General features: G+C 43.3%; 1 protein-coding gene across 1 annotated transcript in view; it reads left to right on the top strand.

The window, feature by feature from the left end:
* Positions 1–10,244, top strand: part of ITPR2 (inositol 1,4,5-trisphosphate receptor type 2) — a 445,246-nt gene extending 435,002 nt beyond the window's left edge. The window contains exons 56-57 of the mRNA XM_036889596.2: positions 4,621–4,782; positions 5,490–10,244. Of these exons, the coding sequence (XP_036745491.2) occupies positions 4,621–4,782; positions 5,490–5,576 (249 nt within the window). The 3' untranslated portion in view covers positions 5,577–10,244. The remainder of the gene's footprint in view (positions 1–4,620; positions 4,783–5,489) is intronic.
* Positions 10,245–24,618: the final 14,374 nt, after the last annotated feature.

Genomic DNA, 24,618 nt, shown 5'->3' with positions numbered 1-24,618 from the left:
GTTATGCCACACTGCCTCCTTCCTGCAAGTGGGAGCCAAGTAAGAGCCAAACATGAAAACATAGCACAGCTAAGCTTTAACTGACACTGACAGTGTAATTGTTTTACCGGATAGCTACAAAATTAGTCAAATTGATCTGTCGAAAGGACTATTTGAAAGATTTCTTTTTACATTTCTGTCCATCTTCTAACATCTAACAACATACGTTATTATTAGAATTTAGGGATAGCAAGAGGGTGACGGCTGGCTCTGGGTGTCCCTTCTCAGAGATATGACTGGTTCATCTCTGGGCTTTGCCTTTTGGAAACCTCGAGAAGCTCCGAATTTCTACTCACTGAGTTCCTGGGATCTTATATTTGTAATCTCAGAACCCAACAGTTCATCTGCAGCTGCCCTGACTTTATACTACCCTGTGGTCTGTTATTTTCATTCCTGATGAAATAAGGAAATGATTTCATATTGACTGACCAAAGTCAACATGCGAATCTACTAATCATGTGCGGAATCACAAGATGTACATAGTGCATATGAGTAACCAAGAAATAGCAAATCAAATCACTCTGCTTTATTAGATGGTGGGCACATTACAGATGACAAGGGGAGGAAGTGGTGTCCCGTTAACCAGTCCCTGTTCTGTGAGTCGGTCCTGCGGTTCTCGCTTAGAGTAAAGCCCCGGCTCTCACCTTTCTCACCTGCTCAGGAGGAAGCTGCTCATGGTGCCGTTAGAGCAGAGAAAGGAAGCTTGGAGTATTTAATCAGGAGCCACTGTGGATGAATAAAGCATATACAGCATTTTCCTAAGAATGCTGTTGTATTTGAGTTAATTTGGGGGTAAAGAATGTATGTTCTGCACTAATTTGAAGTAACACCTGTTAGGAAAATTATTTTCAAAAGACTGCATTGTTCCTATAAAGAGGACAAAAAAAACCAATCAACTTAGGTGGGTTACTTTGTTCCATTTTAGGGAGAGAGATAAAATATTCAAGTCAACTTCCTTAAAAATTAAGAAAAGGAACCATACTGCATTCGATATTGGAAAAAATCCTAATTATGCATTACATGTTAGTTTCAGATTATGGTCCGTTGATAAAGAAAGGCAGGAATGAAACAAAATGCACAAAAGTAGGGGAGCAGAGACCAGGAAATGAGCAAACAGAGAAAGACACAGGCAACGAACGAAGGATGAGACAAACCAAAGAGGACCGGAAGTGAGAGTGATTTTAGGGACTGTGAGGAAGGCAGCAGAGCCCTGGGGCCTGCCTGGCCGGCCCTTAATAATGACGGTTTGTCGTTATTTTCATCGTCCTTTGACTGAACACTTACTCTCCACCTAGACTCTCAATTCCGCGCGCCCGGGAACCGGGCTGGGTTCTGCTCACGGTTGCTGCCCGGTGCCCAGCACGATGCGGTAAACACGGAGTTACCCGTGGGTGAGCCGAGCGACAGGTGAAGGAAGTACGGGCAGGAAAAGAGGGTCCCGAGCGGCTGGGGCGGTGGTCCCCTGAGAGCTGCTGTCGTTCCCGCCAAAGCAAGAACCTGTGGGCTGGCCGGACGCCAGCCCCGGGGCCGCGCGCGGTGGCATCTCTCTGGAGGCAGTTTCTCAGACTCGCGCCCGTGTTCCCTCGGCAGAGCTGCAGGCTGCTGAGCGCTAGGACAGCACTTCACCTTGGTTTCTTTTGGAATCGTCCTGAAGGTGGATGTGTGCACCATCCTGACCTGGGGTGACTATGCCGCCTGCTGCCTGTCACCCCAGGCTCAGCTGTTCTGAGGCTTTCACCCCCTTCTGTGCCTCGGCCCCCCAGCCTCCCTGCCCTGTCGTAGACCAGCTCTCCTCTCCCAGAAGGCGGCCTTCCTGGCTCTCCCGAGAGAAGATTCCCGTCCTTCAGCCTGCTGGTGGGAGCTGCCCGTTTCCCCGGTTCCGCGGCGCTGCGGGCCCCGCAAGCATCAGCAGGCTCGGCTCTGCCTCACCAAGAAGTCACATCTTCCTCCCCACGTGAAAACACACTTCCCAAGCCTTGTGCCTCGCAGCCCCCAGCACCTCCTGCTCGCTGCTGTACACGCATCGCAGGCCTTGGCCCCTGGCCGCCCGCAGCCTCCTCACCCGCTCTGGCCGCCGACCTCCTTTAACGACTGCAGGGACTCTGGGGGCGATTCGGCCAAAAGACCAGCCCTCCAACTTCAGGGATTAAAAAAAAATTGTAGTAAAGTATACATAACATAAAATTTACCATTTTGACCATGTTAAGTGTACAGTTTCATGGCATTAAGTACATTCACATTATTGCACAGCCCCCACCCACCACCATCCATCTCCAGAGAACTGTCATCTGCCCCAACTAAAACCTGTACCCATTAAATACTAATGCCCCCAATTCACCAGTATTTTCTCAGATTTAAGGCACTCTGCACCCTAGAATTTTCATTTCCTGAAATTGTTCTACCTTCAGAATTTCTAATTACATTAAGAAATCCAGTCTCTGGTCTTGCCTGGGATCCCAATTAAACCATTTGCTAGCCTGTTCCTTCATTTGTAAAATTCAGCTTCTAGATAATACTGCAGATGATATACATACTAGATAGATAGGAGAACTGAAGTTCACTGGGTTGTTGGAAGGATTAAGTGCTTGTAGAGCATTTAGCACAAATCCATTCTCCACCCTTCTTGCCACTGCACACGGGGGTCCCCACTCCAGACACTGCTTCGCTGCCATTCCCTGCTTGCCTACACCGATGTGTCTCTGATGCCCATTCCAGGGACACACCGTCCTGTATCTGTCCAGCTCTACTTCAGTTGCATATCCCTCTGGCTGTTGCTGGGGTCGCTAAAAGGTACGGTCCCCTGCTCCACTCAGCCATCCATCGTGCCCTGCAAGCATTTAATGGGCCCCTGTTTAGCTTCCTCTTCCCATGCCCACAACAGCTATTCCAGATCTTTCCCCTTTACTCTCTTGCTACCCTGCCACTACCCTAGTGGTTATCTTTTAGCTTCTCTGTCTCCATACACCCGGGTTCTTAAACTTAAGTGCGCAGAGGAGTCACACACATCCCCTAAGAGGTTCTGACTTGGTAAAAGGTGGTGGGGTTGAAATGTGCAATTTTAACAAGCAACCCCAGGGGATTTTGGTATATGTGGTGCACAGTTCCCTTTCCCTGGAGGGCTGTGCTAAGCCACAGGCTCCTTGAGAGCAGACATCTTGTCTCACCAGATTTTCATCTCTGAATACCTGGCAGTAGATACTGAAGGACTGATTGGATGAGTGAATCTAGCTGTTTAAGCTACCATTCTCCTTTGAAATGCTAATTAACTACAGCTGTTTAAATACTGTTTAAAGCTCTTTAATATGTTTTATCCTTAATTCTCTATCAGTCCTTTTCATTGCCATTGTGGGTAGGGAACTATAAAGAACTTACTATTCTCTGACTAGTGACAAAAACCACAAAAAAACCCTAAAAATGAAAAACCAGTGGCTTGGTGAGATTGCAGCAAAAGGGCAGAGAGGCTGGGCCTTTCCGCTGTACTTTAGGGGAGAAAAGAACGCTGTCAACTTTCAGCCTCAGGATCCTCCAGGCAGGTCTTTGCAGCCACTCTAGCAGGCTTTTCTGGAGTGGAAAGACTTAGAAGTAAACAGGAGACTAGAAATATGGACTGACATACCCAGTCAGTGGACAGGCTCACCTGGCTTCAAACCCTCCCTCGGCCATTTCCTGGTGCGTGATGTCGGGGTTGAAATATTCGGTACGGCTTGTTTCCTCATCTGTAAAGTCGGGACAATATGATTTATCTTGCCAGCTTTTTTGAGGATTGAAAAATGTAATGTAAGTAATGCACAGTGATTCTGTAATGTTAAGCAGTCAGGGAGACGTTTCAAGAGATCTGGGTACCTGGTTAACCACGGAGAAACACAATGGAGACACACACACACACACACACACACCCTACACGCAGTCCGCCTAGAAAAACAGAAGCGGTACCAGCTATTGCCCTCTGGGGAAGTCTGACTGACTCCAAAGCCTCACCCTCATTGTAATAAAATGTTTCCAAAAGGAGCAGACGTAGTAACCTTGGGCCGGGGCCTCCCACTTCCCTCTTCCCTGAGCGGAGCTGGGAGCCTGTCTTGGGGAAGTGAGCGGAAAAGATGCGTGGGTGGCTGGAACTGAAACATTTATTTTACCACCCTCCCGTTCCACCACCCCTTTCTCTTCTGTGCCAGGGAGGGAGAGGGAAACAGCCCATGCCTGTACTGTACCCACACACACACACACAGGTCTGCTTGCCTGGCTTCCAGACTCTTCAATCATTCATCAGGATTCACTGGATGCCCATAGAGTTCAGGGTGCTGTTCTAAATGCTTTATCCGGGACCTCCCTGGGAGCCTATAGGAAGTTTGTTCCAATGTTTAAGGTCCTCCCCCATTGCATGAAGACCAGTGTCTGACTCCCACTTCATTCCCACCTGCAGCCTTTCTCCACCCCTGGCCAGAAAGAGTGTCTGTTGCTTTGCATGCTGAGAAACTTTGATTTAAATGTCAATAACAATGAACACCTATGACCATTCTTTACAGACCCTCAGGTTTCCATCCATCCTTACTCCCTTGTTCCTGAATATTTATCTGCTTTCAGGAGAAGAATTTGGACTGGTTTCCTCGGATGCGAGCCATGTCCCTCGTTAGCAATGAAGGTGACAGTGAGCAAAATGAGATTCGGAACCTGCAGGAGAAGCTGGAGTCGACCATGAGCCTGGTCAAACAGCTGTCGGGTCAGCTGGCGGAGCTCAAGGAGCAGGTCAGTGTGCTCAGGGAGACAGAGCTGGGTTGGGTGGGGCCAGTGCACTTAGCGAGGCACGACCCCCAGGGGCTCCTGGGAGCAAGATCGTTATTCACAGGAAACTGTGGATTCCAGGGCGGGAGCCCCCCTCCATGCTGTAGCAACCACATCTCAGCAAGTGGAGACTTCTGTTCACCCCACCTCCCGATCTCGTGTGACCCTCTTCCTATGCGAGGAGGAGACAAGGAGCAGATGCCAAAATGCAAGGACTTCTTTGCACTTTGAGGAAGAAAATAAGATTTTCTGCCATCATAGCAATTACCAAACTCATTGGAAAGGCAGATCATCCCCAGTGTCTGTCATTTCAATGCTATAATCCACCCCTTCATCATGGAAAAGTATTAGCAGTAGTAAAAATAATATCAGAAGTAACCTGGTAGCTATTAAAATGACTATAGTGATAGTGATCATATTGTGCCAAGAAAGGACTGCTTTAGAAGAACCTTGGTTCCTGTTGCTGAACCACAGACAGGGGTTTGCTTTTTTTCCCTCTGTTTATGGAAATACACTTGAAAAATATTTTCCCTTTCTTGGATCAATGTGTTGTCTATGATGCCGGACAAACTGTAGGTGCTTAGGAAAAACTACCCTAAAATGGAGTGACTACTCCCAGCACTGGGAAAGAATGAAAAAGTCAGCTCAACACTCTCTCTCTTTTCCCCCAGATGACAGAACAAAGGAAGAATAAGCAGAGACTGGGCTTTCTCGGATCAAACACACCCCATGTGAATCATCACATGCCACCACACTGATAGCATGGGGGGAAGCCGTGACTAGCCTTTCATCAGTGTCCTGCCTGATCACTGAATAAAGAACTGAGACGGAGGGGAGTGAACAGTGCCTATTGTTGAAACGTTAAAAACAACCAAGTGCCAAGATGTTGAGTGGTTTAGCTCCGAGAACAATTTATAACTGTGTTTCCATGGTCAAGAAGACCAAACTTAAAAGCCAGAAAGTGCCTATCGCGCATTCTCAATGCAACAAACAGGAAGTTGCCGGCTCAAATGGACAGAGAAGGTAGGGAGAGGCCCAGTGGAAGGAGACGCAGCACCGGGAGAAATAGCTTCTGCTAAATCGCCAAGAGTCCGTCTTGTCTTAAATGCTGACTGCAACCATTGTCATGGCTGGCTGGGGTTTCTTTCTTTTAATTATGCCCTATAGGTCAGCGACACAGGAAGGCACACTGGGGTGGCTGCATTTTACTAAAGAAAGTAGCTGAAAAGATTGGAAATGTGAGCTTCAGAGGAAAATATTAATGCTTCCAAAGCGTGGCTGTCACAGCGCTGTCTCCTCATTTATAAAGGCAGCACAATGGATTCACAGCTCTAGGAACTTAGGGCTTGGAGCTTACGCCCCTCCCGCTGATAAACAGAACTGGGCTGTGATTGCTTCTGAAGGGCTCTGACCGTACGGAGCATGAAAGGGGATTTTCATATAACTTGTTACAAACATGTTTTCAGCCCTGGCTAGGCTAGGATTTTAAAAGATTTGGGGAAGAGAAAGCTGACAGTAAGTCCCAAGGAAGAAGTTTTTAAGGACATATGTATGCTATTAAAATATATTGAGGTGAATAAATGAAAATGCTTAAAGGCGACAGGAAATATTGAGAAACTTAGGATGGTGGCATTGGCTTTTATAAATATGGAGTAGAAGGTATTTGATTCATGTTTGCTGTGCTTAAGGAACTGAGTGATTTTATTTATCATATTCCTGTGGTTAGGGGGGAAAAATCCAAGAAATTTATTGAATACTAGGGACAACACAGCATTTCAGTTGCATATTTTAAACTGTATTCAATAAGAGCATTTTTGGAATGTAGAAAGATAATAATCTCTTCCTTAAATTGTTTTTGTGTTAAATTATGCAACCAGAATTTGTGGAGGGAGAAAATAACCTGCTACGCTCATATTATTCTTAGCGACTGTACATTCAGAATGTTAAAGCAAAATACGGACAATGAAAGAACTGCTGCGTGGCAGGGGAGCGAGGCAGACACCAGATGCTTTGCAAGTTGACCTCCTGACCCCTGACCCCTCCAAGAACAAGAAATTCCCTTCAGAGTCTTAAAGTAATTGCCACCAAGGTTTAAGGTCCGGATAGGATTTTCTGGGACCACCTTTAAAGAGTTTGGATTGTTTTAAGATAGCTTAAGGTCTTGGCTCCTAAAATTCTCAAATCATGGCCTAGGTAGATGATGAAGGATTCTTGAACCAAATCTTCAACTGCACAATGTTAACAGGTGGAGTTGGAGAGAAGCTATTAAAACCCAGAGCAACGAATTCTTGAAATGAATCCACTGGCACCTCCCCTCACCCTACCCTCTGCCCCAGTGCCTCCCCAAGTTACGAACTCCTCTCTCTAATGTAATGGTATTTTTCCTGAGCAGTCACTGGAGGACCATGATCCAAAGATACTAAGATACTGGAATATACGTCTGCATGCAGCATAGAACTTTGAATACAGTAGGCATTCAATAAATGTATGAGAGATTCCACTGTCATTCAGTTACCCTGAATTCTTTGTTAAAACTTCAAACTACACCACATATTTGATTTTTTGGAATGGCTTCACCAAAATCAAAGTAGACCAGAGCAGCCATTGTTTTAATCCAAGACCATCATTGTATAAGATGAAAAGTACGCTTTAAAATATTTTGCTTAGGCAGAGAGTTTTGCAGATAGGGAGAAGAAAAGTGGTAAATATTGACCATATTCCACTATAGGAACCTATCTCAGTTTCAACAGAAAATATTTTTGCTGTCTGGACATCAAGAGAAGAGATTAATTTATACAGGTGAGAGCAACCTGTCTTTTGGATGATGAACTATCTACTCTTTTCTGACACTGTTGATAGTTCTTTTTTATAGGGAAAAAGCCACTGGGTGTATAACTGCTATCAAGGAATGGCCTGACCTCTCCACCTGTGGCTGGTGGTAGCTCACTGTTTCGCAGCCTGTTAGGGGAAGTATCCACAAGAGATTGCACCTAACAAAATTCCTGTTGGTTCAAAATTGAAATATTTTTCAGTTGTGTTTCTCTTTCCTTCCTGCCTCAATGCTGGAGAGATTATAAAGCACAATAAACAAAACCATGCAAATAAAAAAGATACTTTGTAGGCTATTAAATTTGTGATAGAGAAGGAGAAGAGTAGGGAACTTTGATACTTGATATAAACTTATATTTTTTAGTGCGTGTTTCTTAATGCAACTGGAATATTTGACCCAGGCAAGTATCAATTAATATTCTCAGATTTATTTAGTGATATTAAAATAACTTCAATCTTTGATTTTGATGCTAAGGGAAATGTTTTCCTATTTAGTTATTAAAATCCATATTGGTTTAAAAGTATCAGTCTCTGCTGAATATAATTATTTTATTTCAAAAGGACTTTATGCTCCTAATATGCTCCATTCTGAGGCCCAAGAGTTTAATGAAAGTATGTTTCCTAAGTTAAAATACCATTTGTAGATGAGAAAATGTTTGTATCACAGAAGACTGTAATATTAATAGAGAAGTGTATAGATGTAAGATTTATCATATTTTCTACCCTTTAAAAAAGTTAGCTTAGAAAAGGGCTTATTTTCTTGCATTTTGAAATTTTTCTGTTGATGAAGGATGCAGCTTCTATAGATTATTGATAATATTAGGAAGATTCATTCAAGTCACAACTAAATTGTGTGCATATTTCCATATTCTCAGCCTACAGCTCATTGTTTTGGTTGCTGTCTTTAGTTAGTTGTTTTGTGACAAACAGAAATTCAGCAGGGCTTACTTCCTACCCCCACATCCTAGGGCTGAAAGGAGTGGAAAGGGTAGTTGTCTGGGGCGTTGGTCAGGGAAGGTGGCGACTGGGGTGTCACTGTGATTAGAGAAGTGATTGGTAAAAGGAAGAAAAGGGCTTGCCCTGCAGGGGCCCAGTGAACTGGGATATAAGTAAGTAAATCTTGCACAGGCAGCCTGATGTAACAGAGTACAGACTCAAGAGATAATGTTTAATCATGCAGAGAACAGCGCTTTGTAGGAAAGCAGCTTTAAGAGGTATGTGCCCTCAGCTGTTCTTAAGTCTGCACAGTAATAAATCAGCATATTCTGGCCCGTAGACCTGTCCCAAATGCTGTGAGCATGATCCAGTGCAAAACACCATGTTGCAGGCACCTTAAACACTGACACAAATGCCTGTGGGAGCCAGGCAAGTCACTAAAATGAGTGAATGTGGGGTGCACACCTACATGGGGTGTGGGGAGGGCCACTGTGAGCTTTCTATTTGCAACATTTGACAGCTGATTCCAGTTTTTAGAAAATGTCCAGTATCAGTTGAGGCCCTGTGGTCCCTCATTTGCTGTCTCTGGAATAATTTGTTGGTAAATCCCATTAAGTAGAGGAAAATATGCAGTGCCAAAACCGAGCAGAGGAGCTAAAGTGCATGTCAAACTTGAAAAATCCAAAAACAAATTCAGGTTATCATCTCCGAACTGGAGTGTTTCCACAGACTTGAATAATTTTATAAAATTATCATACCAGTACTTCTCATATCACCAGTGGCCTTTTCCCTGCATTTGAGGATTATCTATTTGCCTCAAAAAAAACCCCCGTGATTCTAATAGAATATGTCAAGATCAGATAAGCATAATTTATAAATCATAATGAATAAAGTTGGATTTGTGCAACTTTTGCGTGTGATACTCTAAATGCTTTGTTCATTTCTTAGCGTGTTTCTAAATAATATATGCACCGAGAGGAAAATCATTATTATTGTTGTTTTACATAGACGTGAAGGACAAAAAAATGTGGTGACTTGAGCCTATGAGCTATCTGATCTGGATAGACCATGGTACCTAGCGTGTGTTTGGCATCAGCCAGATCCCCAACTGGCCAACAGCTACCGGCATCAGCCACATTGTGTCTAATGCTCAGCGTGGGCTCAGTGGGCACAGACCATTTGATCATCTAGGATTTCCTAGTTCTTCACACCCAGTGCTCCAAATAATAGTTCCCCTCAGGAGAGAATGAAACACGCAACAATGGAAATCAAACTGAGTTGCACGAATCACATGCAAGCTATGTATAGAATTCTTTGCTCATGTGAGCATTTTCCAGTATGCCACAGTTCCTTGAAGCAACATGTCAGTAATTGTTTTGTTTTGTTTGGCATCAGAGGAAAGTTTGGGGGAGGGAAATTGGACAATGAGTTCCTCTTGCAGGGAGAGTAACTGGCACGAAGGGCAGGAGTATGCCTGTGGAGGGCGTGTGGTGGACAGCCGCGAGTAACGCTGCCCTTGGTCAACTGCAGAGCTTTGAGGAAGTCAGGAAGGCCTCGTCCTCAGAGCACAACCGCGGGCCAGAAGTCCACGTATGTTCGCCTCCTGTGTCCCTCCCCAACAGCAGAGCACTGCCGCCTCACGTGGAGTTGGCCACATGACAGAAACAGAACCCAACTTTATGCACGTAGAAAATGTGTAGGAACAGAGATTGGTGGACTCAGTTCAACTCAATTTAACAGAAAATTGTGGTTTTTACACTTCAGTGTGATTTTTCCCTACATTGGCCTGTTTCCTGTCAACTCTGGTCCTCGGGGTAAAATCCACTCCCAGTAGAGTTGCCCTCCTGACAGCTGTGGAAATGTGGGTACCGGAGTGGATTTCCTCTGCACCCCAACATAGCACATCCTCCCAGATCTCCTCTCCTCAGATCTTCTGAGGCTGCTCCCTGTTCAAATAACTGTGCTTTTACTTTTGTTATTATAATTGTCTTCATGTTGGACAATTGTATCCTCCTTTCCGTAGGCTATCACCTGTTCCTTCTCTTTCAACGTGGATCAAAATAAGTGTTTCTGTGTGATCCCGGTCTTCTGACCAGTATATTCAAATAAAAGTTTTGTGAACACAATATCTTAAAATTAGACCTTGTTTTACTGAAAATATCAGTGTATTTTGTATCAATTAGGGTTTTATCAGAGAAGCAAAATCAGGATGGGTAGCATGGACTGAGAGATTTAAGGATTTGAAATCATGAAGTTGTGGTGAAGAGCCGGTGAAGAACTCAGTGGAAGGCTGGTGCCTCTTGCTTTTGGTGGTGGGTCTGAAATCACTTCAGGTCAGTGGCGTTGGCAGGCAGGAAGAAGAGCTGGGTGTGCAGCAGGAAAGAGCCAGGGCAAGCTGGAACCCTTGAGGACAAAGTGGAATTTGCATGTAGCTCTCACCACCTCCAAATGCAGAGCCCACGTGACCTAAGAGAGGCTGGTGCCCTTCACCGCAGAGTCTCCCCCAGGACTCCAGGAACCTGAGGAAGCAGATCTGATGGGAACTTGGGGGCTGTGGGCTGGCTGCTGCCCCACACAAGCAAGGTGAGCCAGGATTTGAGGTTGTGAGCTGCAGCGGCCCCTGTTGCCTACGCTTTCTGAACCTGACGGCTGTTGCTTCAATTCCACCTTCCACATCTCATGGAACTATCGCCCATGGTCAGAGTATCTGTAACCCTGTGAAAAGGGGGATTCTGGGAAATGTAGTTCCAGCCAAGCTAAACTGACAGTGCAAAGCCACACCACTGGAGTGGACCTTAATGCTCTCCAATAGTGATGCTCCTTTGTGTACTGGACATGCAGAAGACACACTTCCCAGCATCCATTGCAGTTACATATAAACACACGACTAGTTCTGATCAATGGGTGTGGGTGCAGTTGACAAGCTGAAGCAATAAAAAGTCCCTGTACAACCTCCAGTTCTTTCCCCACCGCACCGATCATGGAGGCCAAGCTGGAACCAGCCGGAATCCCTGAGTCACCTCTTTGAAGGGAACAACCCTGGAGAGCCTTGACACAGCACAGCAGAATTGGTATGAGTGAGTAGCAAACTCACATGCTAAGCCATTTAAATTTAAGGTCTTTTTTTATTGTTTATTAAATAAATGAGATTGACGTTTATATGATTGTTGCTGCAGCATAACCCAGCTTACCTGTGTAGTACAGACATGTATTTATTAGGCACCAGAAAATTGACCCAAAGCTATATCTTTGGGGATGTATCCAAGAAAAAAAAAATCTATATAAATGCAAAATTCATATCATCATTTATAATCAAAAAATTCAGTGCGGTCTAAAAGTCCAGGAACTTGAGTGTGTTTAAAATATTATGCAGTCATAGGATAGAATATTATGAAATCTACGAGAAATATGTAAACTGAAGCAACATTGGAAAACAGGATAAACTTAACAAATGTCTACAACATGTGTACACTATTAACCATACAGAAGCGTGGTTTTCAAAAACACTTGTAGAAAATATACATGATACTTATTTTTAAGTAGCTATAGGACTATGTTATTTTCCTTTTTGTTTTCAGAACTTGTAGTTTTTTAATTGCCTTTATTGTTTAATTATAACATTTTTAAAAAGTAGGTGAAAGTTGTATTAAGTCCAGCAAAATATTTCCTAAGAACAAGTTTTCCCAAACTCATTTGCATTTTAATAAGATCACTGGAATCATAGATTAAGTGAATTCCATGGCCACAATTTATATTGATTTCAACAAGACATTTAAGAAAATTTGCATGATATTACTGGATAAGAGAAAAATTCACCCTGGATAAGAGTAAAGTTGTACAGATATGTAGGCAAGTAAACAATGTGAGAATAGAATAAAATATCATTGGCCTCTTGTTAGATTATTGTCCTTGGCCTTTTCTTGATCAACATTTATTTCCATGTCTGGACAGACCCAAGAGACCCAGTGAGGTAGGATTTTTAATCAGTAGAGGGAGAGTTGTTGAGGGTTACCTCAGTGTTCTAATTTGAGAGAGAGGATAGATGTCCATTAGCAAGAAGAGACAATTCATGATGGTGGCTGTGTTTGTGACTGGTTGAGTTTAAGGAATCTACAAGCCATCCAGATGAATATTTTAGTAGACTTTGTAATTGCTGGGGCAACTAATGTTATCGTTGTGATCTCCTAACACCTTATTTTCAATGCCAAATAGTTTCACTGTAAAGATATAACAATGGATAGTAAATATTCAGCAATTGAATCAGTGTCCTGAACATTATAAATGGTGATGTCATAATCGCAGTGTACTTTGAGTTTGGTTAAGAAGGATCAAGATTTGCGTTGAGTTTTACAGTGCTTTGACATATATTGTTACTTTTAATTCCCCCCAGCAATCCTAAAGGTGGGTATTTAATATCTTTCCAAGGTAATATTTAATATCTTTCCAATTTACAGATGAGGAATCAAAGTCAGTTGTATTAGTCATCAGACAGTAGCAAAGCTGGGTCTGACCGGCTTCTACTTTTACCTCTAGAAAGAGATCATCTTCATGAGCCTGCAAACCCACTGAAATGAGAACTGGTCTTTTTAATTCTTGTTATCCTGCTGTTTATTATAATGCCCAATGTATGATAGCACTGAATCACTGGATTTGTTCATTTGCAGGATGAGTAAAGGCATATCACACTTCTAACATTCTGGAATTCCTTACTTTGTCAAATAGCATGACTACATTCCTGAGTAAATATTTGTCATGGAAGTGAAAAATAAAGGTATTCATCAGGTAGGTGTTACTTCATATGAAATAGCTTGGAAATGTGGGTAGATCCCATTCGCTAAAGTAACATGTACAGGAGAATGAGTGTTTTAAAGAGAGTATATAAAAGAGGTCTTTCCATGTAATCTAATTAATTTCCCAAGTTGCTGGCAGGAAGCCCCTTCCTGAATCCCACCTGAACGAGGTTTTTCATTGCTTCCTTTCCAAGGATGTGTCTACACACAACGCTCCTCGCCTTGTCCACCTGCCTCTATTTTATTACGTGACATTTTCATTGAGCTATTGAAATTGGATGTGTCAGACACATGAAAAGCAATGGCAGCTGTGGCAAGTTAGTTGATATATTTTAAAATAAACCAAGAGGGCCATGTAGCTGCCAAGGGAAGAAATTGTTCTCTTTAGCAACAAGTGATTTATTTAACTACTATGGACGGAGTCCAAGGGATGCCAAGCTGCATACATTTCGGAAAAAGCTGAGCTATTTTCTCAGAAATCTCTCATGTGGGACCAAAATAAGAGCAGGAGAAGCTTATGGAAGATTAATTAAATTCTTGATTTGGCAATGACCCCCAAGGAGTGACTTTTATTTCCCCCGTGCTGCAAAACTGACCTCGTATCATTTCTGGAGGTGAGATGCGTTGCCAACGCATCAGGTATTAGCACCGACCCAGCGTCCTGAGCTTCATGCAAACTGCAGCCGCAGCCTTTCGCCCTCGTTCACCATGGAGGGCAAAACCTGAGGATTCCGGGAGTGTGGTGAGCAGGAAGACAGACGCCTGCCATCTCGCTCCTTCCTCTCGCCATTCAGCCTTGGTTGGTGACCGTCAGATGCAAGGTAATCAATATGTATGAATTGATTGGAATCTAAAGTTGCAGAAGGGCAGCAGAGCCGCTCCAAGCACAGGCTCTGGGAGCAGAAGGCCCAGGTTGGCCTCCTGGTTCTGCCACTTTCTCACTGGGTGACTGTGAGCGAGTTTCTGGCCTCTCTGTACCTCTGCTTTCTCATCTGGATGAAGGGAGGGCTCGGACTGACCAAGCACCGTCGCTGGGAAGTCATAAGAGTTACTGCGCATGCAAAGAGGACCGCCTGCGACTGTCCCCGCTCTTGGATCATTCTCATTGATCATTGTCTTCTCATTGATCATTCCCTCTCCATCGGCTCATTCCTTTCTGCAAACACAGGTGCTGTAAAAGTTCCCTTGAAAAAGAATCTTGGATCCTATAAATCGTTTTGACCTTATGCCTTTTCTCTCATTTACGTCAAAACTCCTGGCAAAAAAATGTTCATTTGCTCTTTGATCCCCTCTGGCCAGACATTTATCTTGATTATTCCAATGAAACAATTTAGCAAAATCACCAGAGGCCTCCATCTTGCCTAATCTGAAGGTCATTTCTAAAGGTCCTCTCATGGGACACATTGTTTCAGCAGCACTTGACCTATTCTCCATTCTGTCGTTCTTCCTTGATTTTTTTCTTCCTCCACTGAACACTCTTTCCTAGGCAGGCACCTGCTCACTGGAGGGCCCCTGGATTCAGGCGCTGGAGCTCCTCCCTCCTTCTTCTACCTCCCATATGATTTCATCCAGTCTCATTTTAGCCACAGATACAGGTTCAGATACATGACTGCGACTCCCAGATCAGCACCTCCAGCCCCCGCATTTTCCCCGGAATCCCTTGGACTTGAACTCATTTCTCATATTTCTGCTTGGATGAACAATAGGCCTCCCAGTCTTAACATAGTCAACCTTCATTATTCATGGATTCCTTATTTGTGAATTTGCCTACTTGCTAAAATATATCTGTGACCCTGAAACCAGTACTTGTGGTGTTTGAACAGTCCTTGGTGAGATGTGTGCACACATGAAAAATCTGAGTCGCCCAATAAGCACATTCCATCCGAAGTCCAAGGTGGCTATTCTCTGCCTTCTTGTTTCAGCTCGTTTCCACTTACCATGGGAATAAGTGTCCTTTGTGATCTATTTAATGCCATATTCTTGTGCTTTTGGTGGTGATTTCACTGTTTAAAGTGGTTCCAAAGAGTTGTGCTAAAGTGCTTATCTGTGTTCCTAGGTGAAAGAAGGCTGTGGTGGTCCTTAGGGAGCAAATACATGGTGGGTGGTAAGCAAACATGATAAGCTTCATTCAGGCAATGTGCTATAATGCTGTTGGCTCTGTGTTCAAAGATAATGAATGAACAATATATATTAAGTAAGGCGTCTTTAAATAAAAGGACCATGTGTTGATCAGCTGATGAAGATATTTGCCATAGGAGCTCACAGAAGGCTAACCCTGTATTTCCCCATGAGCAATTGTTCAGTATTCATTAATTCAGCCTTCATGGTGACTTTGTAGAAAACTATTGAAAAGTGTGAGGATTGAATGCATAACCAAAACCCACCCCATTCTTACGTCAGAAAATAACTTCATTCTTCCAGTAACTTAGGTCAATTACCTTTGTTCATCTTTTCCTCTCACCTCCCACATGCAGTATATCGACCAGTCCTTTCATATCTTCCTTTGAAATTGTTCCACCTCTCATACCTGCATCGTTTCAAGCCTGGGCCAAACCGTGACCACCTTGGTGGTGGCATAGCGTCCGGCTTGGTTACCCCAGCCATGACGATGCTCACCCCGACCTGCAGGAAAGCCACATCGTATCATTCTCTGCTGACACCCTTCCAGTGGCTTCTCCTCTCACCCAGAGCAAAGGCCAATGTCCTCACCATGGCCTTCAGCTACCCTGGCGTCTTTGCTGATCCTCTAACACATCATGGTGGGTTTTCACCGCGAGGCCTTCCGTTGGCCCTTCTGCCCTCCAGACAGACATCCTGCAAGGATTCGCAGGGCTCACTTTCTCACTCCTCAAATGTCAGCTAATCAGAGAAACTCCCCTAGATATTCCATATAAAATTGCCTCTCTTATTCTCCATTCCCTTGCCCTGTGTTATTTTTCATCTTATCAGTTGTCACCCTTCTGCTATAAATCTATTGATTGTTTCCTCTCAACAAGATGCAAACTTATTGGGACAAGGACTTGATCTGTTTCTTCAGTGCTTGAAATGGAACCTGGCACAAAAGAGGTGCTAAATAAAATGTATTAGTGATCTGATTGATTCATTGATTTATTTTCCATAAAATGGAGATAATATTAGTCCTATTTCACACTGTGACTTACCTGTAACAATGTTCAAATATACTTCAGACTACCTTCCCTAATGGCTTGGCATGACCCTAGGCCATCTTCAACAAGCCTGCTCAGGGAAGGCCCATGCTCACTGTCAGCCTATGCCAAACAAGTGCCGCACTATGCCCCAAAGCCAGATGTCAGGAACCTTGATACTATCTACTGCGCTTGGCTCTTGGGTTTGATGAGGGGGACTAAGAATGACTGTGTTGATTCAGAAATGTCATCTTGAAAGCCCTATAGATCATGTGCTTTGATTGTCTCACAAGTTACCTGTTTTCTTCCCAGTATGAATTGTGGAGAAGACAGCTTTCTTCTCGAAGGACGAGGTGCTATTTGAAAATTTTTGTTCCCGTGCAGGATGCACGACGGTGAGATCACCCTTCAGCCAACCACGATATGGGGAGTCGGCATTCAGGTAGGCTTAATGTTCAGAAAGTTAACTGCATAATTCCCAGGTGATATGGCCCCTCACCAAGGATGCTGGCTTAACTTTGAAAGAAATGTTTCCCTTGGAACGTACTTCCTGGTGAACAGGATCATGTGTTGCTTAATAGATATTAAGTAGACACAGAGTAAACCGTGGGTTTATGTAGGGGAATTAGCTATTGGGATAAACTCACTCTCCAGTCTAGATTAGCCAGCCAGAATTTTAAGGCAGTGTCAGGGCTGAAAGCCCCGTGCATGGAGGATCTGAGAAACCACCCCCGGTTGCCATTCTTCCAGCCTCAGCCTCCTCAAACAAATATTACCCTCTGTTCCCAGGCCAGAGAGCCTGGGGGGTTGAAATTGCTCAAGCCATAGTGCACAGACATGTCACTGTACTCATTTGCCCCATGGGTATGCATGCAGGTTGGCCCCCATGCATGACAGTCTAAGTTAACGGAGACTCAGGGAATTGATATTTATGGCAAAAAGAACACAGATTCATTGTGGAAAAATTTGGAACGTACTGGAAGAATCATGAATAAAAAAGGTACTCATGAGTCTAAGACCTAGAGACTAAACACTTTTAACAATTTAGTGTATATTTTTCCAGCCATTTGTCTATATGTATGGGAATATATAGAGTTTTAAATAAGTTCAATTATTCTAATAATGTTATTTATTTTAGAATCCTTTTCTACTTACTCTTCTATTGTGCACACCTGCCCAGGCTTTTAATTATTCTGTTACAGTGATTTTTTTTCAGGGGCTGTCCAATATTCCAACATATAGATGTACTATGGTTTGTTTAATAATGCTTCACAGTTAAACACTTAATTTCCAGTTTTTCCTTATTAAAGATAACACTGTGATGAACATTATTGAACATAAACATTTGTGCGCATCTCTGATTATTTTTGAAGAATAAATTCACTGAAGTGCAATTGTATAATCAACATGTATGAATATTTTTAAGGTTTCAAAAAGATTTTGCCAATTTATACTCCTACTCACAGAGCATGAAAAGGTCCCTTTTCCAGAGGTGGCTTTTAGATGAGGCTATTCTAGGAGTCCCTTTTAGGGTACCTATCCCGCTGACAGAGCTGATCTGTGCCCCCAGAAGCTGCCCCAGGGCAGCCGTGTCCAGAAGGCCGTCTCTGCGCCTTAGGGCCTTCCGGCCACGTTTGCTCATCTCTGCAGCTGGGCCAACTGAAGCACGTGGGGGTCAGGTGGTGTGCTGCGTGGGGTCACGTAGCCAGCAGTGACTCAGCCAGAACCACCCCAGGTCCTGAACCTTGCTCAGATCACAAGGCTGAGAGCATTCACTTCCCCGAGGCCCATTAGTCCCAAAGAATTCAAAGAAGCCACTTACGCTTGAGTTTGTAGGTATTAAGTTTTGGAATGACTGTTTAAGCTCCATGATTCTGCTAACTGGTGACGACACTAAATGCTATATAATCCTGCCTTCTTTATCCTTTTTGGAACCCATCAGAATGATCTGTAGAGTTTCCCTTCATGAATAATTTCCAATGAATCTGTGTGATGGGTGTCCTCAGGTGTCCATCTGAGACTCTCAAACTCAGAGACGTAACTGCTGAACTGGATCAAAACAAAAATTGTGATTCATTATGACTCATACATAAAACCCTAGCTGCCTGGTAAGGCGCTAGAACATCCTCACAAACATGACAGAGACCTTGCTGACACAGGTTGGCTCTAAGATGAAGGCCTCTTGTCTATTTCAGCCATTATTCAGTAAACTGAATCAAATTCAAGAGACCCATGGTCAGCCACCCTGGTAAGACTGATTCTTTGCTGGTGATTGGGACAGTTTTGGGGGGTGGCTGCAGCTAGACTGTGGGCATGTGTGTTTCCAGTGGCTGCCTGTCCCTGGATCACTCCCCGGAACCGTGTCTGTGAATGCAGAGCCCTCGATGGATGCCACCTGGTTCCAGTCCTTAGCCATGGACAGTGGGAGTTGAAGCCCAGACGCCAGCACCACTTGCACAGGGGTAAGAGAAAGTGCAAGAGCATCGACCCATCCCCGCGGCACACAGATGACTCCTGATTCTTTTCCTGGGAGGGTAGTTACAGCCTCTGCATTCACAAATGAGCCTAATGTCTAAAAATGAAACAAAATAAACACACTAAAGAGACATCAGCTGTAGCATACCTGTCAGGTTCATTTAGCTACATATATAAGTACACAAACACATAGCCTAGCTGATCCCAAGCTGGGACTCAGGGGGGTGTTTGTAAAACCAGGGGCTATGACCTCTCCTGCATGAGGTTGAGTTTTAAGAAGCCTTTTGTTTTTTAGGTAAAGGATGAGGGTAGCTTTTGGTGAGGAGTCCCTGAGACAGAGCAAACTGAGAGGGATGAGGAGACAGTGGAGAGATGGAATTGCTTTTGAGCCTGAGGAAAAGAGGGATTCCAGCCACTTCTCCAGCCTGGGGCTCAGTGTGACTCTTAACACACTCGAGGTTGGTGCATTTGGGACTTGGTGCCCTGGCAACGCTCAGGTCCTGCCAGCAAGGGTACAAGTGAGTCCTTCAAAGGGTGTTGGGCATAGAGGACACTGAGGAGAGAGGGGGGAGCAAGAGAAAGAACAGGGTAAATCCCACACATGACTGTATCCAATAGAGTGACTCATGAGTTCCTCAGAGAATTTGGGAACTCCCAGAAATACTCTGGCCAGGGAGACATTACAAAGGCCTGGAGGGGAGGGGAGGGCCAGAACAGGACACCTTATTGTAAATGCTAATGTAACCATCACACCAAAATCTGCTGTTTTAATGCACCAATCCTTTACTGCTTGATGTTGAGGTAGTTTCCAGGTTTTTATTATTAAAAATAAGACTGTGATGAACATCCTTGGGCATAAATAGTTTAATAGGTTTTATTCAGTAGAGCTGTTTTAGATTCACAGCAATATAAAGTTCCCTTCTATTCCTAGTTTACTGAGAGTTTTTATCATAAGCAGGTGTTAGATTTTGTTAAATGCTTTTTATGTGCATATTGATAGGATCATATGCCTTTTCTTTTTTAGCCTGTTGATGTGAAGGGTTACATTAACTGATTTTCAAATATTGAATCAGCCTTGTATACCCGGATAAATCCTACTTCCTCATGATGTGTAATTCTTTTTATACATTGTTGGGTTTGATTTACTAATATTTTGTTGAAGGTTTTTGTTCATGAGTGATATTGCCTTGTAGTTTTCTTTTCCTGTCAAGTCTTTGTCTGATTTTGGTATTAGGGGAAGCTTGTCCTTATCAAATGAATCAATAAGTGTTCCCTTTGCTTCTATTTTATGAAAGAGATTATAGAGAACTGGTATAATTTCTTCTTTAAAATTTTGGTAGAATTCACCAGTGAATCCATGTGGGCCTGGTACCTTCTGTTTTGGAAGGTTATTAATTATCAATTTAATTTCCTTAATAGATATATGCCTATTCAAATGATCTATTTCTGCTTGTGTGAGTTTTGGCATATTGTGCCTTTCAAGGAATTGGTCCAGTTCATCTAGGTTGTCAAATTGTGGCCATGAAGTTGCTCATATTGTTCCTTTATTATTCTTTCAATGTCCATGGGACCTGTTAGTAATTTCTGCTTTCTCTCTTTTTCTCTTGGTCTGACTAGAGGGTATTGATTTTATTGATCTTTTGAAGAACTAGTTTTTGGTTTCTTTGTTTGTCTCTATCAATTTCCTCTTTTCAATTTCATTGATTTCTGCGCTAGTTTTTATTTATTTTCTTCTGCTTCCTTTGGATTTAACTTTCTCTTCTTTTGCTAGTTTCCTCAGGTTGAATCTTAAATGCTTGACTTTGTAGCTTTCTTCTTTTCTAATATATGCCTTCAATGCTATACATTTCCCTCTAAGATGCTCAATAAATGTATTTTTACTTTGGATGAGTTGCATATTCAAGGTCACTGTTTGGGATTCTATTCAGTTACCACGAGCCACTAGCGCCTTATCTGCAGGTAACTTTTCATACTTGCCTGTTACCTAGCAAGGACCCCGGGGGAAGCACCACCAGACAGTCACTTTTGAACAGGGAAAAAAATCATATCAAAGACATAAGGTATTTCTCGAACCAGTTATCTCTACTCACACGGGGCTTCACCTCTTGACAGATGTGTTTCAGACTAAGACAGCCAGAAAGGATTATGTTGTCTGCAGGAGAGAAGGGAGAGAAGAAAACCATAAGCAGGACAGTAAAGAGCAAGAAGCAGGATGCAAGGTCACTGTGTCAATGCTTTCTTATTTTGCATTTAGCCCTTATCTTAGGTCATTTATTGTTTCAGCAGATTTTTCCAAATTACAACAGACCTAGCATTCTGCTGGACACCACAGATAATTCAGAAACCTGTGCCCATATTCCCTAATAAGTAAGTCATATAGATATAAAACAGTGATTCAGGGCCAAAATTATTAGTGCAAAATGTGACGGTTAATTTTATCTGTCAACTTGAGTGCCCAGATATTTAGTCCAACGTTAATCTGGGTATTTCTGTAAGGGTATTTTGTATGAAATTAACATTTCAATGGATAGAGTAAACAAGATTGCCGTCCCTTCGGGATGGCCTCGTCCAATCAGTTGAAGGCCTGACTGCCTTCAGAAAGGCTGCCCTTCCAACAAATAAGAAAGAATTCTTCCTGCTTGATGGCCTTCAAACTGGGACATAGACTTTTTCCTACTTTCTGACTCAAACTGAAACACTGGCCCTTCCTGGGTCTAGAATCTGCTAGCTTTCACACTGTCTACACCACTGGCTGTCCTGATTCGCAGGCCTTCAAACTCAGACTGGAATCAAACCAACAGCTGCCCTGGGTCTCCAGCTTGCTGACTCGCCCTGAAGATCTTTTGGAGTGTCCAGCTTCCATGGTCATGTGAGCCAATTCCTCCTTCCCCAGGGTGGAGCCTCCCATTAGGTACCAAGTTTCCCCATTCCCTTTTGGAGAAATGAACTCATCACAACTAAGAAGTTTTTTTGTCTGCCATGGGGTAGTAGCAATGGAATAACACTGCAAGTCATGTAGGTTCTTAAACTTTAAAAAATATATGGTATAATATTATACCAGTATAAGATAATTATTATTTACTTATGCTAGTAACTTTCCCCATGGCCCTGGAATAAGTAAATGAGTTTGGGGGGACTAGAGATGAGATAGAGGGTGGATAGGTAGGAAATGGTTTCAGCAGCGAAGACTTTGCCAAACTTAAAATTGCCTCTCTCCTGTGACACTGACTCAGTGCTCTTAGAAAACGTTTGTAAGCGTGTCTTCCAAGACTGATTTATTTTCCACGAGACCCCTCCATCTCTCAAACCAAATTACTTTTTGATGCCTAGCTGCAGTCTCCCACATGCATTGGAATTTTAAGTTGGACATGGCTGAGACAAAGAGTCCAGACCTCTTTCTTGTAAGGAGGGCTATTAAGCAGCAAGGAAACCATGGTCATCACTTCTTAATTAAGCATCTGGTGGTGTCAAGGTAAGGGTTACAGTGCTGTCTTCATGGGGTTCACAGTGAAGGTTGGGCATAAGAATATAGGCTTGTATCATATAAATGATTCAGCATAGGAGAGGAATGGAGAAATCAGAATGAGGGTGAATGAGTGGAGGAGTTCACTATAAATAAAGACCAAAAGAATATTTCCCAGGAGTGTGAATAAAACCTCCTTCTGGTTGACAATTCCAATTCTTTACAGCATGAATCTTCTAATCCACTTTAAGGGGGAATTTGTTTGACTAGCCCCTGGCCTATGAGAGACTTTCTTGTTGCTAGTACAAGTCACTGCTCTGGACATATTGTCCTTTGTCAGTATTCACTCTTGCTTGTGGAACTTGAACAAGATCCTGCAGGATTAGAAAAGGTGGAGAATAGCAGTATGGGCAACGGTGCAGGGTTGAGATTAATCATGGTTTTGGTTGAGGGATCAGCTTTAACAATGGGGAAGATTTATGGAAAGAAATAATGGAAGACTCATCTATTAAGCAAATATTTGCTGAGCACTTATGCTGTGTGTGGTACTAAGTGGAAGGGCAGTTAGTGGAGAGGAAAAGACTGAAGACACTGATGGAGGGGCTGTATGTCAAAAAAGGATAAGTGAGCCTTAAAAACTGAACTCAGTGGTAAAAATGAGAGAATGGGTGTTGAGGGATAAATAATACCAAGTAAATACTGGGGAGTCATTCATTAAAACTTGTATTCAACACAGAGAAGGCAAGTAGTAATTCTACAGCATCTTACTACGCTGATGGACAGTGACTGTAATGGGGTATGTGGGGGGGACTTGGTGATGGGGGGAGCCTAGTAAACATAATGCTCTTCATGTAATTGTAGATTAATGATAACAACAAAAAAAAAACTTGTATTGAGCATTCACTACTTGTCAATTTACTATGAGTTGTGTAGGGGCTGTGGGATGAAGGAGAAAGAGGGTAATGAAGCAGAGAAAGAGAAACAATGAGTAAAATACAATTCCAGCCCTCAAGGAGTTCACAGTCTGGTGGGAGAAACAGACACATAAACTAATAATAGAATTATGATACAAATGCCCTAATAGAAATACAAATTCACTCAGTTGTGTCAAGGTCCCAAGTTGCCCCAAGCAGGGTCCTGACCTTGGCGTAAGAGATCTACCTTGACTAGGAGTTTAACCGTCTTGGAAGTTCAGACACTCAGATTGTCCTGTCCTGAGTCCTTTCTCTACTTGCAGCTGCAGAGATGAGAATTTCTGCCGCAAACAATGAGCCCTCTGCCTTTCACACTTGGCTTTCAATTGCCTGTTACTCAAAAGCTGTTTGTTATATTTCTGCAGCCCATCCCTGGCCTTCAGCAATAGCTATCTGGTATCTTTATCCTTACAGCTATTATATCCTTCATATGTCTCAAATGTCTGAAAAATCACACCTTCTAGTGTTTTCTTTTTCACCAGTACACTTTCCCAATTTACCACTGAAAAGTTTGAATAATTGGATGACCACCTTGTGCCAGGGGCTATCTGTGATTCATTTTCTACCAGCAACAATCTCCTCACTGCCAGCAGGCAGTCCAAACCTAACTTGCTGCCTGTTTCTGGGACCACTCCTAGCTTAGGCTCTCCAGGAGTCACCGAGACAGAGTTTGGGGGTGTATTAGGGATGAACACCCGTGGAGGGAGGGTGAAGGAGCAGGATTAAGTAGAGAGTGTAGTGTGGCCAGCAGCCAAGGAGCTAGCATTGCTCATCGGTCATCCTGCAGTGGGCTGACATAGCTAGACCTTATTTTCCTCCGTCATAGATATGGGCCACTTCTAGAAGGATGTGAGATCAGGCAGGGCAACTCTCGGCAGCTGAGGCAGACCCTGAAGGGCTGACTCCAAAGACTGTCATCTGATCACATTGCCCACAAATGGGCAGCAAGTCATTCCTTCAAGAAGGCTCTGGACAGTGTATCTCCAAGCCAATGATGAGGCCCAAGCCAAGACAGATGTGGAGATGAGTTTTAGTTAAATGACGCTGATAGATAGATTAGATAGGTAGATAATAGTTGGATAGACAGATATAGGTGATAGGTTTAGAGATGTATGTATGCAGACACACATACGCACACTTCTCTTTCTGTGGACAGAAAGAAGGAAGAGGAGGAAGAATTACGGAAT

This window comes from Manis pentadactyla, chromosome 14, assembly GCF_030020395.1.
Source record: "Manis pentadactyla isolate mManPen7 chromosome 14, mManPen7.hap1, whole genome shotgun sequence".
Classification (NCBI taxonomy): Eukaryota; Metazoa; Chordata; class Mammalia; order Pholidota; family Manidae; genus Manis; species Manis pentadactyla.
Note: the sequence above shows the minus strand (reverse complement) of the source record. Positions and strands in the feature narration are given on the sequence as shown.